General features: G+C 34.7%; 1 protein-coding gene across 3 annotated transcripts in view; it reads right to left on the reverse strand.

Moving 5' to 3' along the window:
• Window positions 1-17,674, reverse strand: part of CNTN5 (contactin 5) — a gene marked incomplete at both ends in the record, with an annotated part of 849,213 nt that overhangs the window by 549,346 nt on the left and 282,193 nt on the right. Inside the window, one exon of one of the 3 annotated variants that reach the window (XM_081239348.1) lies at window positions 13,691-13,912. The exons of the other annotated variants lie outside the window; for them this stretch is intronic. Within the exon in view, the coding sequence (XP_081095474.1) occupies window positions 13,691-13,912 (222 nt within the window). The remainder of the gene's footprint in view (window positions 1-13,690; window positions 13,913-17,674) is intronic. 3 annotated transcript variants of the gene reach the window in all.

The raw sequence follows: 17,674 nt of genomic DNA on the forward strand, positions 1-17,674 counted from the left end.
ATCCCAGGAACTCAAGGATTCTTCAATATATGCAGATCAATCAACATGATACACCATATTAAGAAATTGACGTATAAAAACCATATGATCATCTCAATAGATGCAGAAAAAGCTTTTGACAAAATTCAACACCCATTTATGATAGAAACTCTCCAGAAGTAGGCATAGAGGGAACTTACCTCAACATAATAAAGGCCATATATGACAAACCCACAGCCAACATTGTTCTCAATGGTGAAAAACTGAAAGCATTTCCTCTGAAATCAGGAACAAGACAAGGATGCTCATTCTCACCACTATTATTTAACATAGTTTTGGAAGTTTTAAACACAGCAATCAGAATAGAAAAAGTTGATTTGCAAATGTTGAACCATCCTTGTGTTCCTGGAATAAATCTGACTTGATCATGGTGTATGATCCTTTTTAGATATTATCATATTCAGGTTGCTAATATTTTCTTCAGTATATTTGTATGTATACTCATCAAACATATTGGCCTATAATTTTCTTTTTTTGTAGTGTTATTATCTGGTCTTTGTTTCAGCATTGTTGTAACCTCATATGATGAATTTTGGAGTGGTCCATCCTCTTCAGCTTTGGGAATAGTTTGAGAAGGATAGGTATTAGTTGCACTTTATGTGTCTTGTAGAATTCCCCTGTGAAACCATCCAGTAATTGATGGGCTTTGTTTGCAGGGAGTTTTTAATTACAACTTCAATTTCAATATTACTGATCAGTCTGTTCAAATAGTCTGATTTTCTTGATTCCGTCTGGGTAGTTTGTATCTTTCTAAAAATTTGTTCATTTCTTCTAGGTTGTCCGATTTGTGGGCATATAACTGTTCATAGCATTCTCTTATATATATTTTTTTGTATCTGTGATATCATTTGTCATTTGTCATCTTTCATTTCTATTTTGTTTATTTGGGTCAGAGATCTCTTTAATTGCTTTCATTCTATAAAATTTATTTTTATTTTTCCTGTTCTGTTTGGGTGACTTTCATTATTCTATCTTCCAGATAACTTATTTGTTATTCTATATCACTTAGTCTGCTATTCATTCCTTCTAAGGTGTTTTGTATTTCATATACTGACTTATTTATTTTTGATTGGGTCTTTTTTATATTTTCTAGTTCCTTGTTAAAATGTTCATTGGTTAGATCAATTATTTTTCCTAATTCAGCTAACATTTTTATTACCAATACTTTGAATTCTTTAACTGGTAAGTTATTTCTGTTTATTTGTTTTTCAAGGGTATTTTCTTGTTCTTTCAATTGAGAATAGTTCCTCTACCTTTTCATTTTACTTAATTTTCTCTGTCTCTATGAATTTAGTTGAAATAATTACCTACTACAGTCTTGAAGTGGTGTTCTTATGTGGGAACCTCCCTATGCAGACTGTGTATGCCTAATGCTTTTTGTAGGATGGCTGGATCTGAAGTGGACGCCAGTCACATCTTTGCTCAAGGTGTGCTGGTATCTGTCACCTTTGTAGGGGCTGAGGCTGGAGATTCAGGAGCTAAAGGTGGCACTGAGTATGAGGCAGGACTTCCTCTCTGATCAGTGGCTATCACCACACTGTCAGGGGTAGGGTCTGATCCCAAGTTACTGGAGCAGAAGCCCTTAGGATCAGGCTCAAATTGGCTCTGTTCCCTTAGTGTGTATTTTTCTCTCTCCCCATAACAGGACCTTTGCCCCAGAAGAGGGGAGTGCTGAAGCAAGTAGGGCCCATGTGCAAACAGAGGTCCATGTGCTGTCTGTGTAGGCGAATGTGGCTCTGCTCAGATGCAACCTTGTGTGCAAGTTCCCTTTGTCTCTCACAGTTAATCATTGCCCCCTGCCTCTGTTTCTCCCATCACCCTCTCACTGTTGTGGAGTCACTTCACAGGGCTGGTAGAACCCACATGGACTCTCAGCACATGTTGGGAGATTAGCTGTGGTGGAGCTGTCACTGTCAGAGATCTAGGCAGCTTTTGGGACACTGCCTGAGGAAATGCCTACTATGGCTGCTGCCACCCTCCCTGGGCTCTGCCCTGGGACCAGATAGCTTCTGCATCCCATGGTAGAGTCCTTTCCCCAGTCAAGCTGCTCCAGATCCAGCACTGCACTGTGCCATGGAGGGAATGGGACCAGAGCCCTTGCTTGACTTGGACTGTGGTATGCACCACAAGGTGGCCGGTCATGGGAAACCTGCAGCCACTAGAGCAGGACCCTCTCTGCTCTGCCTTGGTGGCTAGTTAGAGTGTGCACACTCCTCACAAGTGGAGTGCAGGCTTTTCCAGACATTCTCTCTTATCCAAAGGCCTTCCAACCAGCCAAGAGGGCTTGTCTCCTCTTCATGGGACTTCAGCACAAGGACACCCAGTCTGTGGCTTGAGCTGCTCACTCCCCAGGGTGGGTGTATACCCGTGTAATCTCCCTTGTCCTCTGAGTCCCTTCCAGTGGCACAGGTCTTGACCCAATTGATTTTCTTCCCTTCCTACCCAACTGCATCTGCATCTTTCCTATATCCTTGGTTGTATCAGAGTCTTGCTAGTTTCCAGTTCATTTTCAGTGAGTTCCACACGAGATATACTTATTTGTGTATTTGTTGGGGGAGGTAAGCTCCACATATTCTTACTCCAACATCTTTATTTCCCTCCTCAAAAACTTTCTTTTTTGGGAATATTTCTTCTTCATTTGTTTTATTCTCCTCATACCACTTAAACATACGTTGGCTTTTTAAATAACTGCTCTATCATCTTTCTAACAAGTTTTACATTTTTATTATTTTCCTATTTGTTTGACTTCTAATTTGTTTGCTACACTTCTATCTTTTCAGTTGCTTCTATATTACCAATAATGATTGTTTCAACTCTTTAATGGTTTTGTCTCTCCTACTTGTTTCCTGAGCTCTAGTTGCCTTTATATAACCAGTAATTAGGGTTTCAACTCTTTAATGGTTTTCTTTGTCTCTTCCATTTGTTTCCTGAGCTCTAAGGATTACTTCTTATCATTTTCTGTTATCTTGTCATATGTACTTTGATTTCATGTATGGGTTCTTTAAACTGTTCTTCCAATATTATTGTCAGTCACTTCCTCAGAGGAAGACAGTTGTTATATCCTGAGTACAATTTTTCAGGATATGGAGGGATCCTCACAAGACAAACTGAAATCTCTGGCCTGGCCAACAACCAACAAGGGACTGTGGTCTACTAACAACCAGGAGTGTGTTTTCAAGTGGAACTTCCTTCAGTCAGTCCTTCAAAGGTGAATGCAGCTACAATCAACAGCTTGACTGACATTTCATCTCATGAGAGAACTTAAGCCAGAACCACCCACCTAAACCACCCACAGATTCCAGACCCACAGTCTCTGTGAGAAAATGAAAGATTATTGTTTTAATTTGTTAAGTTCTGAGGTAATTTTTACACAGGAATAGATAATTAACAAACTATTTTTTATCTCCCTATATTACTTATATGAAAATGTGTTAAAGCAAAACATAACTATGAAATCTATGAACTCCCCAGGAAAAGTAAAGAATAAAAATATCATTTACAAATAATAATACTTGGGAGAATGAAAATGCTTTATTTAAATTTTATTGAGCCTTAAACATTTAGAATTAGAAGGATAATCTTTCCATTCTAATAATCTCTAGGATATTTATCCAGTTTTAGCTTCATCACTTCTAGTAATGTATGAAGTCTTAACAAATTACTGTTTTATTGTTAGGATTCTCAAAAATAAAATATGTCAAATAAGTAAGTAACATAAGTTTATGTCCTAGATGAAGACATCTTCTGATTCAATTTTGTTCTAAAATAAATACATTTTACTCAAAATTTTATCATAATTGAGTTGATTAGCACATCAATAATACCTTGCTTAATTTATGGAAATTGCCATTAAGATTAGAATATGAAGGCTGTACCATGAATATCTTATGTTCCTCAGATAGAATATTATGTAGAATAAGAAATTAACCAAAATGATATTTTTAACTTTAAACTTTAATTTATTGAAAAACAAATTTGTTTTAATATAACCAATAGACTGACCTTGAACAATTTGAATCATAATCAATTAATAAATGAAGAAGAGTATTTTAAGCATATACTTATACTCAATGTCAAAATGATCATCTACAGTGAACTTTTATGTCATCATTAGCACACAATTATATTTGATAGGTTTTGTCTATTCATGTGTGACTGGAACTGGTTAGATGCTCAATAATCCCAATTATTCTTCCTAAGAACACTGGAATACTTTTTTAACCTTTCTTATGATTGGACTGGGACTCCAATGTGACTTGCTTCTGGACCAAAATAATATGTTTGAAATCCAGGACTCATCACAAAAATCATGCATAGCCCTCCACCCTCTCTCTTCTTTCACCTGTAAATTAGCTGAAGGTAAAAAAGCAGTAGGTGCCAGTGAGATCCTAATAGATATCAAAATATTAGATGGTTCTCAAACTCTCCACATGGAGAACCATTCATTGAAGAATGAAGTGGAATGGGATATGAATAGAAATAAACATTTATTGTGTCAAATTGTTTATTATAGCATACAGAATTACCTTGCCTTGATTAATATTACATTTAAAAGCAAAATAATTTTAAAGCTTTAATGAAGATATAATTTGATTAGGAAGCAATGGTCACTGAAGTATATATCATTCGATTTTAGAGTCCTGCTTATATTCTCCTTTCCGAGTTCAGGCCTTTGGATTACTACTTAGTTAAGTATAGTCTCAGGCTGTGGGCCTATGACAGGAGATATTCAACCATTCCACCTCATATCTATCTATATCAGTTATAGTGCTCCAGTTTTTATAACTAGTTTTCTACTTAATCCTTTAGTCCCATTCCTTCTTCACATGCCCAAATTCTGAAAACGGGTTTTCATCCTGTGTCTCTATTTCTAAATCCTATTTTGTTAACCTTTCTAGAAGGTCCAGTATTATTATTTAGACATTTATATTATATGGATGTTATGCTTCTTGTTTTGCATTTTTACATGGTTGACTTGCACTGTACAGTCATGTAATCAAGTCTGACTTCATTTTTGATCTTTGACTGTAGATGGCTTTCAAGCCCCACCAGTCATTTTTTTTTTCCTTTTGCTTCACCTCAGGGAAAGATGATATGCATCGCTCCCTTGACTCTAGTAGGAAAGTTCATAACACGAAAACCCAAGCCCACATAAGAACTCTCACCCCAGCCCCACTTCCCAACCACAACAAAAAACTAATGCAACCCATTCCTTGTTCAAGTCATTTTCCTACCAGCGTATCCTGCTCTCATCAGAAAGCTTCATGATGTGAATAATAAACACTTTTTGGTATATGTATAGCATTATTAGTCTCTGCATTTGAACCAATTTCGTGTTATGGGATATTGATCTTGCCCTCTGTAGGAAAATCACATGGCAATTTAAGGCTCAGTCACCTGGGTAGGTGACAGTCTTCTCTAAGGGAAGCATATATTCTTCCCAAGGGTTTTGCATCCATGGAAGCAATATATCTTCAGACAGTTAGGAAAAAGTGCTGCACATCCATCTTTAGGTTCGTGGTTATCAAATTCTTTTAATAACAAGTATTTTATAATTTTCCTCTTATGATTCTTAAATTAATGGATATTCTAACCTACCTATATGTATTTTTTAATCTAATGAAGGGATAAAATAAAAAAAATAAGTAACATTATAAAATAGTATTTAATTCAATATGTAAATTTTCAAGAACAATTGTAATAGGAGATATAAAGAAGTAATCAAAGTTTGTTTTTGTTGATAAAACCCCCATGAATGTAGCAGCTACAAAGGCAAACTGATCTAAGTGTAGTATAGATTAATCAAATTTTATGAGTGTTATTGGTGTTAGGTGATGTGATTTTCTAAATGGTCAACAAATTCTGTTAAAGTTCTTAACAAAGCTAAATATAATCTTGCTGTAATTTACACGTTTTTCATTGACATTTCCATTATGTACCGAAAATACCTTGCATATAATAAAGTACAGAGTTAGATTCTTGCCTCAGAAAGTTTTAAAGATAATTTTCACTAATGTGAAAGTTTAGAAGGACACTTAAGCGTACTGTAATTATAGGTCATTTAGCACTCCTATTCTCCACTTTCTAAATTAAAGTAGCATCCTTGAATCAAAATTAAGACAATCAAAACTACTCCACAAATTTTAAAAACACCTCTAAAGTGGAGGTACAACCTCTTCTTAGAATCAGACCAGAGCAATAAACCAGAGCCTAAAGTTAGCACTGTATTGACAGTAGTCTTTCATCAGAGATGCCTAAATAGGAGTTTGAAGTTCTACTGTGAAATGATGACCCTGGAGTCCATCTACCCTAATTCCAGTGGAGCTTTTGAAGCACTGGTATGTCGTTTTGCTTATGGAGACATTGGTTTCACTTGTACAGTCCTGTCTTAGGATCAAGTTGATATCTCATTTATTCTAACCCTTTTTGAAATTTCTGTCACTTATTGATAGGCTACCCAGATACTAACTTTCTTCCTGCAGGAGGGTTTTAAGTATCACCTTATCTGAGACTTCTACAACCAGGTTCCCTAGGGAAGCCTTGCTTCTTTGTGTTGAAACATTATGTTTTCAATTGTTTCCTGAATCATGACCAGACATTACCATGTCTACCTAGATTCTAAACTTGCCTTTCTGACTTAAATCCTCTTTTAAACAATTATTTCTGTGTCCATTTTTCTCAAAGATTAGGCCTAGTGCCAGACCCAATGCTCTCCACCTACTGGTTACCTCTAATTAATGGCCTCATCTAGCTTATTCATGTAATGTGAACTAAGCATATCAGTATTATGGTCTAGAGGAAATAACAACCTGTCATGTCCAATACAATTAAACGAAATTCATTTTTAATGATCATTGATATATTTTATGTGATAATTTCCAGAAATTTTGAAATGTTTAATTAGAAATTGCATTTTATGATGACATCCACAGTTACAATGTGAGTAAAACTTTTCAGAGTTTGTGAGAATATAAGATGAATTCTTAAAGAAAATATCCAAACCTTTCTTTAAGTTGCCTTTTAACACTGAAATTAAGTTTCTTTATGAAAGGTAAACAAGTGTAAACTGTCATTATAAATCTTTCAAGGATTCCTAAGAATTGAAGAGCATGATTTATTAAAAAGCTTTGTGATGAATGTTTCATGGGTAGTAGTATTATGTTGTGCACATACTATATATTGAGAGTCTAATAGATGTTTTCATCATTTTTAATGTGGCTATAAAAGAAAGGTCAGCTGATTCAGAGACACTATCACTTATGAGAATAATCAAAATGTACTGACCCCATAAAACATTCAGAAGATGTCAAACCACAAAGCCACCTTGTCAACAGATGGAAGACATTGTTTTTCCCTCCTTTTCATTTGTAATAAAAATAAACACAGTTTAGCTTAAAAATCTTCAGGCAAATATTCTGTCATGGTGTAGAAATTTAGCCTAAATTCAGATTTCAAATTCCTCAAGTACATGCTTTTTAATTAAACAATATTTGTTAAGCTCCAACTAAGCTTACACTGCTCTAAGTGCTGAAAGAGAAAAAAAGAGGAATATACAAGATGGTCTTTCCTCAGATGGAATATAGTTAAATTGGAGAGAAAAGCACACTAACAAAAACTAATAACAATAACTCTAAAAATTAAGAATACCATAAAACAATAAAATCAAAGTTTCAATGAATAGTCATGAAATGATAAGTCTTTTATTAAAAGATGGTTTTTAAACTGAGAGAAACTGGAGTCATCTGATTTATGTAGGAGTATATCATCCAACTGAAATGCCTTTTTCCCTGCCCAGAGGGAACACTTATTCTCATAAAAGATCATTTAATTTTTTTTTTCCTCCAAGAAAATTTATCAGCAAAGGGTACTTTGAGGAAACAACAGAAAATTGTCAACACAGAGACCACTATGAGTCATGATGCCATTGTTCATGTTCCAAGTCTAATCTGGAAATAAGCCACATCAACAATGAAATTCAGCCAAAGGTATTGAGAATGTGAGGCAACAGATCTCGTAGGTTGCAGGACTCTTCCAGACGTCAGAAGCCAGTGGTAGAAACTCCAAAGGCTGGTTAGACTCAGAGTGCTACATAAATTTAAGGTGGTACTTATCATTGATGGAATTAAATATATCCAAAATTATGTAGTTAAACTTAGCAAAAAATAACTTGCTTCAGCTACTTTTAAGAACCGCATTGTTTTTCCACCTGAGGTAACATTTGTAGTCTCTGAATCCCAAGAATGGGCTTCACCAGTAAAAGCCTAAACTTTCTAGTAAGAATCACTCTTAATCTTGACTGTCTCTCTGCAAGGAAGATAAAATATCTTACCTAACCATCTCATCACATATGGAAGAATAAAATGCACCCTACACTTAGTTTATTCCCACTAAAACCACAATAACAAGAAGAGATTAAGTCAAAGACCAAGTTGTTGGATGTTCATTTATAATGGGAGGAACAGGTATAGTGTCAGCAGTGGTTAATAGTCCTTGTCTACATTGAAAAATCCAAAACTAGGACATGTTTTGCAGGTGTTTGAGGTGCTGACTCATAAGGGCTTCAATTAACCTATATTACCATGAGAATTTCCAATTTAAACTTTAGTCAATTTTTAAAATCAATTAAATGACATTGCTTGCATTCAAATAACTACTTTAGAGTAACTATTAACAACTAAATTTTTTAAAACTACATAATACCTCTTGGTATAGGGAACATTTCACTGGCATAATTTGAAGTGATCATAGTCATTATCCAAAACAATATCAGGTTGAAAGAAAAATGACAATCAGATGACTTCTCTGATTGCTCAGCTCCAATGAACAGCATTCTCTCTTTCAGGTACTCTCCATTTCTCTTCTCCCTTTCTTGAGTCCAGCTCAAAAATTTTTATTTATTTCCCTGGCTCTACTTCCTCACCTCAACCAAAGTTCTGTGACTCACTGTTGTACTTTTCTGGTAGCCACCTTGTTTGCCTTCTCTTGCTCTGACTTGCTCCTGCTGTCGGAAATAAGCTACCATGTTTTGCGCTACCCTATAGAGAGGTCCCCTGAGAATGACCTCTGGCCAAAGCCAATGAGTAGTTGAGACACTCAGTCCAACCGCCCTCAGCAACTGAGTCCTGGGAACAATTATGTGAGGTAAGTGAGCTTACAAGTGGATGTGTACCTATGTGAGCCTTGAGATAAAACAGGAGTCCCACCTTGTGAAAGACAAAGAACCAGAGGACAGTTAAACCACATCTGTCTTCCTGACCCACAAAGATTGTGAGATAATAAACATATAACTTTTGTTCATTTTGTTAATGTCCTCACCATACTTCTATATTTGCTACAGAGCATTCTTCTCACTATATTGTGATTTTAAGGTTTTCTTTATAAGTTTCATCTATTTTATTTTTCTCTGTTATCTTGTGATTATCTCAACAGGTTGGTACTCTTTTTAGGAACCTAGTCCCTATAATCAGTCAAGATTTGTTTACTCAGGCCCAAATTAAGCATTTTCCTTTGGAGCAGAAGTCAGATGAAAGCCAGAGTCTTTTGTAACCTAATGTTGGAAGTCATATAGTTATATTCCATTACTTTTGTCATAATCTATTCTCCAGAAACAGGTTACTAGCTTCAGCCCACAGTGGAAGAAAAGGGATTACACTGTAAATATCAGCAGGTGAAAATCACTGTGACCTGTTTTACAGTCTACCTACTACAGGTGTCACCATATTATTTTCATATTTTATATTTTAAGAAATAAAATATTACACTGTTGAGGTCATCTGTCTTCCCTATCCTGGTGCCATTTACCTGCACTCCTTTTCCCTTTGTCCTCAGAAGTAAACGCTATAGTCACTTGTTGTCTCAAGTTCATATATTAAAAATTGTATTATATATAGTTATCCATGAATATTATATTTTTTACATAAATGACATCATATGCAATATAATGTAAATTTCCTTGTTCACTATTATATTTTGAGGTATATCTATTTTGTTTCATAAAGATATGGTCTATTCATTTTAGCAGTCTTAATTTTTCAATGAACAAAAAACACAGTTTATGTATCCATTCTCCTTCTGATGGACATGTGAGTTGTTTTCAATTTTTTGTTATTAAACTTACATTGCAGTGAAGTACTTTTATATTTCCTTGTGCATGTGTGGGAGAGTTTCTCCAGGTTTTACATACAGAAGTAGAATTGCTTTCCCAAATTTATCTACAAACAACATTGTTATGCTTCTCAGAAAAATCTTAACTCTATCTGGGGTATTTTTGGGCTTCACTCTGAGCAGAAGTGGGATAACTTTATATTCAGTCTCTGTTAGTTTTCTCATTTTTCACAAGAGCACGTCAACTCCAGCTTTACTTTCTATTAAGGCTAAAGGGAATTACCTGACAAAAGCCGTATGTCAGGCTTTTGTCAGAGAGAACAAACTCAAAGTCACATCTAGCCAAGATCTATCAAATGCTCAGATGGGAAAAAAAAATGCTTATGGAAGATTACTTGGAAAATACTCAGACTATCCATTCTGCCTGATGCTCTAAATATGGATTAATCTAGAGCATCAAAGGACTTAAATTATATCAAACTGGTCCCTAGCCTAGAGCCTCACCACTCCAAGTATGGTTCACGGACCAGCAGCGTAAGCATCACCTGGAAGCTTTTTATAAATGCAGATTATATGGCCCTCCCCTCCTGATCTGTTGAAAGGAGGCGTATTTTAACAAGACTCTCAAGTGATTGTATGTATATTAAAGATTAAAGGAAGAGCACAGTTTTAGATAATTACTTCTAATTTTGTTGTTGATGATTGGGTTTCATCTGCCTTTATTGAAGTAGATGAAACTCATTGTTATGTACACAATAACAATAATGTTCAGATCATTGACCATTACATCAAATATTAAACTGTTAATGAGGACCCTCCAGAAAAATTTGTCTAATCTAGCGTCAGAAATAGCTGCATTTCTACTGAGTAACTGATTCATTTTAATCCTTAAAAGAGTGGGAAATGTGTAACTGATCAGAGTTTCTTTTTCTTTAATTAATTACCACAAATGGGACTAGCCTATGACAGGCATATAGACACTTTGAATTAGTCTCAAACTTGGCTCCATTTTATGTCTCAATATTTGCTGTTTTCATAATTTTCGTATGTTTTAATTCACATTTTCTAGCTGTATTCTATGTATCATTGCGAACCACATTAACATATTTGGAACAAGAGAACAAAGGAGTAGAACACGAGGTGATGCCAAATTATACCAAATACAATAGTATCCCATAGTTCTGATCACTCAATCAATACATTCTCTCTTGGTGTCATCCTATAAAATAATGAATGAGACCTAAAGAAGACAAATCCCAACACATCTCTGCCTGATGAGTATGACATTAGAGTTAATGTAATGGATTTTTTAAAAAGAATTTATTTTTTAGAGCAATTTACAACAAAATGAGAAAGCAGAGATTTCTCATCTACCTCCCTTCCCCCCACATGCATACCCTCTCCCATTATCAACATCACTCACCAGAATGATTCATCACTCACAGAATGAACATCACTCACATTTTTACCAAAGATGAACCTACATTAACACATCATAATCACCAATAGTCATAGTTTATGTTAGGGTTCACTCTTGGTGTTGTACATTCTATAGATTTGGACAAATGTATAAGGACATATATCCATCATTATGATATCATTCAGAGTATTTTCACTGCCCTAAAAATCATTTGTACTCTGTTTATCCATCTCTCCCATATGATAAGAGTATGTTTAGTTTTATAAGATCCTGCCAAACTGTCTTCCAAAGAGACTGTATTATTTTGTATTCCCATCAGCAAGATATGAGAGTTCCTGTTGCTTCACATCCTCAACAGCATTTGGTGTTTTCAGTGTTCTGGGTTTGGACCCTTCTAATAAGTGTGTAGTGGTATCTCATTTTTGTTTTAATTTTCATTTCTGTGATGACATAAGATGTGGTGTATCTTTTCATATAATTATTTGCCATCTGCATATCTTCTTTGATGACATGTCTGTTAAGGTTTTGGGGCCATTTTAAACTCATGTTGTTGAAGTTCTTATGTTGATTTTTAAAAGTACTTTGTATATTTTAAATAACTTTCATTTATCAGATGTGCCTTTTTGCAAATATTTTCATTGAGGCTGTGGCTTGTCTCCTAATTCTCTCGACTTTTTTTCACAGAATATATTATGGAAATTTAAAAACTTATAAGTACTTTGAAAAATAAAACATTTTAAGGAATGAACACCATACTTAAATAAAATTTAAATGCCAGCACTATGAGATGATGCTCCACATGGCAACAATTGGCATAATCATGAGGCATGAGTTTGCTGGGGTTTGGTACCACAACCTAATTTGAAATTTCTAGGATTTTTCCAAGTAGTTTAGTTCTTACAAAATGTTTCTCTAAATGTTTAGTCTTTTATCAATCATAATTGAAATATAGCCCAAAGTGTATTGTACTTAAAATCAGTAGATATATAAATTAAATTGGTTACTTATTAGAAGTGTGACCTTGTCAAAGATACTTATCTGCCCCCTGAGTTTCCATTTCCAAAGAAGACAGTAATAATATCCACTTCAAATGTTTGTTGACAGTATTATTGATATAAGCTATGCAAAAGAGACTGGCACAGAGCCTGGTAATAATCAAGCACTAGTGCTTCTCTCTGTTAATTAACCTTGTACTGTTTTGTTGATATATCCAAAAATGACAAAGTTAGAGAACATTTAGAAAATGTTGTTCAAACCACAATGTTAATAGCTGCATAGTCATCCTTAATTTAACTGATTTCTTAGTGTTGGACATTTGAATTATTTCTTATTTTCTACTCATAAATGCTGCTAAGTATATACTTATATCTCTGTGTACATTGTTTATTATTTACTTATGCAAAACACATTTCTAGAAATAAAATATGAGATTGAAGGATATGACTATTTTGAGACTCTTGATTTTCACTGTCAAATTGTCCTTCAGAAATTTAATATTTTTGTTTTCAGTATATTAATTTAGTCTTAATCCTAAATCAGAATTGGAAGCAATTATAATTAAATACATTGAAAATTTTTTGAAATAGGTGTGGAACATAAGACTAACTTATGACCAAGATGACCTTAACATTTTCCTCATCTTCACTTAACATTTGACAGGTTTCCTCCTGACTATGGTCCCCTAACCTCCATTTTCTTAGAGCATTTACTTTATAAGAACTGCAGTTATAAATTCCTTCTTTGCTTCGTGAAATGTAAATCTTTACCCAGTCTCTTACCTGTTTTAAAACCCAAGAATGTCTTTCTCAAGGACCTGGGAGCCATTTTTATTTTTTGAAATGTAATCATCAAAAAAGAGAGGATCCCTATTTCCCAGACTCTATAAGATGGTAAGAGGCTAACTTCAATAAGCACCAGTTAGTAAACATAGATGGCCTTATCACACTGGCCAAACTCCTCCTTAATGTCCTCTACCTTTCCAGATCTTAAGAACTCACTTTCTGTTTCATAGTTGAGTTTCAGCTCTCTCCTCTATTGCAATAGGTTTAACTCCTACTACAATAGTCTTGAATAAAGTCTTTTTTCCCTGCTTAACTACAACAGGTGCAATTTTCTTTTGACACTTACCATCTTGTTTGAAGGCATCTGAGGAATGATAAAGATTGATGGGGGAATAATAATGTTGAGCTGCCCCTCGCCAGCTCGGTGAAGAAACACTCAGTGTTCCTAATGGAGGACTGTTGTATCGTGGTCTAGTCTTTGAACCATAGAGGGATGAAAATGAACTCTTCTTAATTCTTAGCAAAGTAGCATATGAAGTAGGGAGACCAGGAAGAGTTCCAGAATATTCTGTAAAACAAATAATAATAATAATGAAAAGTGAATTCTGAGGAAACTGGGTTTTTTTTTTTAATGAAAACTTTTCTTCTGAAGACATTGTTGAAAATCTCCCTTGAAGATGCAACAAAATGCAAACTACAGTGGGAATGGAAAAAATAAAATATTAAAAAATATTTTTAACATTTTCTGAAAACTCTACTAGTTATAAAGTTGGTTTTGCAAGAAAGAAAGAAAGAGAGAAAAAAAAGACATAAAGGAGGAATGAAAAGAAAGGAAAGGAGGGACTTCCCTGGTGGCACAATGGTTAGGATCCGCCTGCCAATGCAGGGTACACGGGTTTGAGCCCTGGTCTGGGAAGACCCCACATGCCTTGGAGCAACTAAGCCCATGTGCCACAACTACTGAGCCTGCACTCTAGAGCCTGTGAGCTGCAACTACTGAGCCCACGTGCCACAACTACTGGATCCTGCACACCTAGAGCCCGTGCTCACAACAAAAGAAGCCACCACAATGAGAAGCTCATGCACCACAACAAAGAGTAGCCCCTGCTCGCCGCAAACAGAGAAAACCCACGCACAGAAATGAAGACCCAATGCAGCCAAAAATAAATAAATTAATTAATTTAAAAAAAAAAAAGAAAAGGAAAGGAGGAAGGAAAAGAGAAAAAGGAAGGAAGGAAAGAAGGAAGAAAGGAAGGGAGGGAAGAAGGACACAATCCATCCAAATTTCATTTCTTTTATTTTCTTTGTCAGGAATATTTGGTCTTAATATTAAAATATCCATTCACACACATTTAATCAGTTCTTTATTATTTAAACATGAGAAAAAGAGGAAAACAACATTGTCAATTACATTCTACAAATATAGATTGGATCTTCATCATCTAAAATTTATCATATAGTAAGAAATGTGTCTAATGAAGCATATATATTTGCACTAGACTGTAAGTTATGTCTCATGTTCTTGAAAAGCAGTCAAATTCATTATGGAATGTAAACAAAAAATAGATGGAATTTGTCTTGTAGAGTTTGTTATATATAATCTATATAAGAATATTATTAAGTAGGAATACTATTATGAAATTCCTACCTTTAATGATTATTGAGAAACGTATTGCCCATATTTTACTTTAATTTCCAAGATTTTTCATTAGAAAAGATATGCATAGTGCCTGAAGTAGATTGTACTGACTCTTCTTTATGACCACAGGGAAGTCAGTTTGGTGTATAGATCAAACTTTTAAAAACATAAAATAATTATGATGAATTCTAAAAAACAATTAAGAATTGGATTTTTTCTATGTCTAATATCAGCTGTATTCGACAATTCATTGATTTTGGAAATACTTTTAGGAGTCAGACATTTTTAGTCAGGGTATTTGACATTTCAACTTAATGGATGTTAATTTAATTTTGTATAAAAAATAATTTATATTTGTGAGTAAGCTTTCTTACAATTAAGATTATTTAGAATCATTATCCTGTCTCATAGAGATATTTTGGAATACATGAAGCATTTCTGTGATTTGAAAATAACCCTTTAGGTGTTAAGCATCAAATCAAATTTAACATTTTCTGTTCTGTGAAACTGTAAATATGATTTCTCTGAAACTCAAAAAGGTATATTTTTAGATGCACTACACCTTTAAAATGAGCATGATACGTGTAGTCCAATCCCATCAGGAGCTGTTAAGAGATTCATGTCCTTTAGTCTTTGTGTTCAACCACAAGTCTGGTAAAAGTGGATCAATTTTAACTGAAGATAGCTAGACTCTCCTGGGCAAACTATATGAGAACAGATTATGGGTAGACATGAAATCTCCTTTAAAACCTGAAATTAAATGCAAGTTTTGGCACCTAGAAGTGTAAGGTAATGAAAAGAGAATGAGTTTCCTTTAAGGCAGTTTGTAGTTTTAGTCTCTGAACCTACTCATTTCTCTATGCAGTCTGTTGCTTTTTTTTTAGCTGCCTACCTTGCTCATATAAAAAAGAAAAAAAGAACTGTCCCATGCTAGTGTTTAAAATGGAGTATGAGAACGACTTATAGTTCTTAAAGCTAGATAAGGATAATCAATGGAAAACTAGAAAGGCCAAAATGAGGTTCGAAAAAGCCAGGATCATGCTTGTAAAACACACACACACACACAGACACACAGACACACAGACACACACACACATATATATATACAAAATGCATACTGTCCAAGTGGTACAATAATTTACTTATGACACTCCATATAATTAGAGATGAACCAAATTAGGATTTGCTTGTTGTGTTTCACAATAGGATTTCATTTGTTATGTAATCAGTTGCACTGTTGCTGTAGAAATTACTTTTTCATCAATTAAAGTGACTCCAAAGCTACTACTAGAAATCTAACAATTTATTCATTCATTCATGCATTCAAAAAGCGTGTAATGAGAACTCAGTAGGGGATAAGTGTGAGGGATACAAGGATGAACAATTATAGTTGTCCCTTCATGTCTGCAGATTCTGCATCCACAGATTCAACCAAACACAAATCAAAAATATTCAGGGAAAAAAATTTCCAGGAAGCTCCAAAAAGCAAAACTTGAATTTGCTGCACACCAACAACTATTTATATAATATTTACATTGTACTAGGTATTATAGATAATCTAGAGATGATTTAAAGTATTCAGGAGGACGTGTGTGAATTATATGTAAATACTAAGCCATTTTATACAAGGGCCTTGAGCATCCTTGGATCTTGGTATCCAAAGGAGTCTTGGAACCATTGTCCCATGGATTCTGGGAGAAAATTGTATTGCATCAGCCTTCAAGGACCTTATGATCTATTGATGAAGAAAGGTGAATATGTGTTCAACTTTAGTGTGAGAGAAAAGTAAATTCAGGAACCTATGAACTCTCATCCACAGCTGAAGAATCCTCTCATTCAGCCTAGGGACATCAGAAAATGACTTTCAGATGAAATACTATACAAACTGAGCCCTGAAAGCCTGTTAGTGATTAGCTCAGCAAAACTCTGTGTAGGAAAAGAAAGATATTCTATACAAAGGGGAGAAAGTATATGAAGACCGGGAAAGGAAAGGCAGCATGTCATACTTGGTAGATTAAAATAGTCTGGAGCTCGGGGTTAGAGACATACAGGTGAGAGAAGAGGTAAGGCAGGATAATTAAGCAAGGGACCAGTGATGAAATGCCTGGTATATCATGTGAAAATGGAAGGAAAACAATATGCATTTTAGAAAGACCACTCTGGCTGAAGTGTCATTTGGACTAAGACAAAAGGAAAAAAGACTACCCAAGAGACTAAAACTGTAATAAAAGCAAAGTTTAGTCAAAACTGAGAAGGTGATCATCTGTATGGGAAGGAAATAAATAAAATTACTGACAGATTGAATTACAGGCAAGGAAGGGAAAGTAAGAAACTGAGGATGGTCTGTGCTACAAGAAGATGGATAAAAATGCAGGAAAAGTCACGTGCTTGAGATGAAAGCTCAATAATTCAGTTTTGGGCAGGTAGAGAGCTAGAGGTGCTTCTAGCGCATTTATGTTGATTATAAAATTCTGCAAACATAAAGGCTCATGAGAGATTATTAAATGGTAAACAAATAGGTGGTTATAAAAACTATGAGAATTGATAAATTTGCCAATGAAATAGGTAAAATTAAAACTTGAGTGTTTAAAATGGTAACCTGAGGAGCACCAGCATTTCAAATAAAAGCAGAGGTAGTGGAACCTGGAAAGAAAAGAGGAAAATCAGAAAAGTGGGATGTCATTGAAGGGA

Source organism: Mesoplodon bidens (assembly GCF_964165515.1).
Source record: "Mesoplodon bidens genome assembly, chromosome: 7".
Lineage (NCBI taxonomy): Eukaryota > Metazoa > Chordata > Mammalia > Artiodactyla > Ziphiidae > Mesoplodon > Mesoplodon bidens.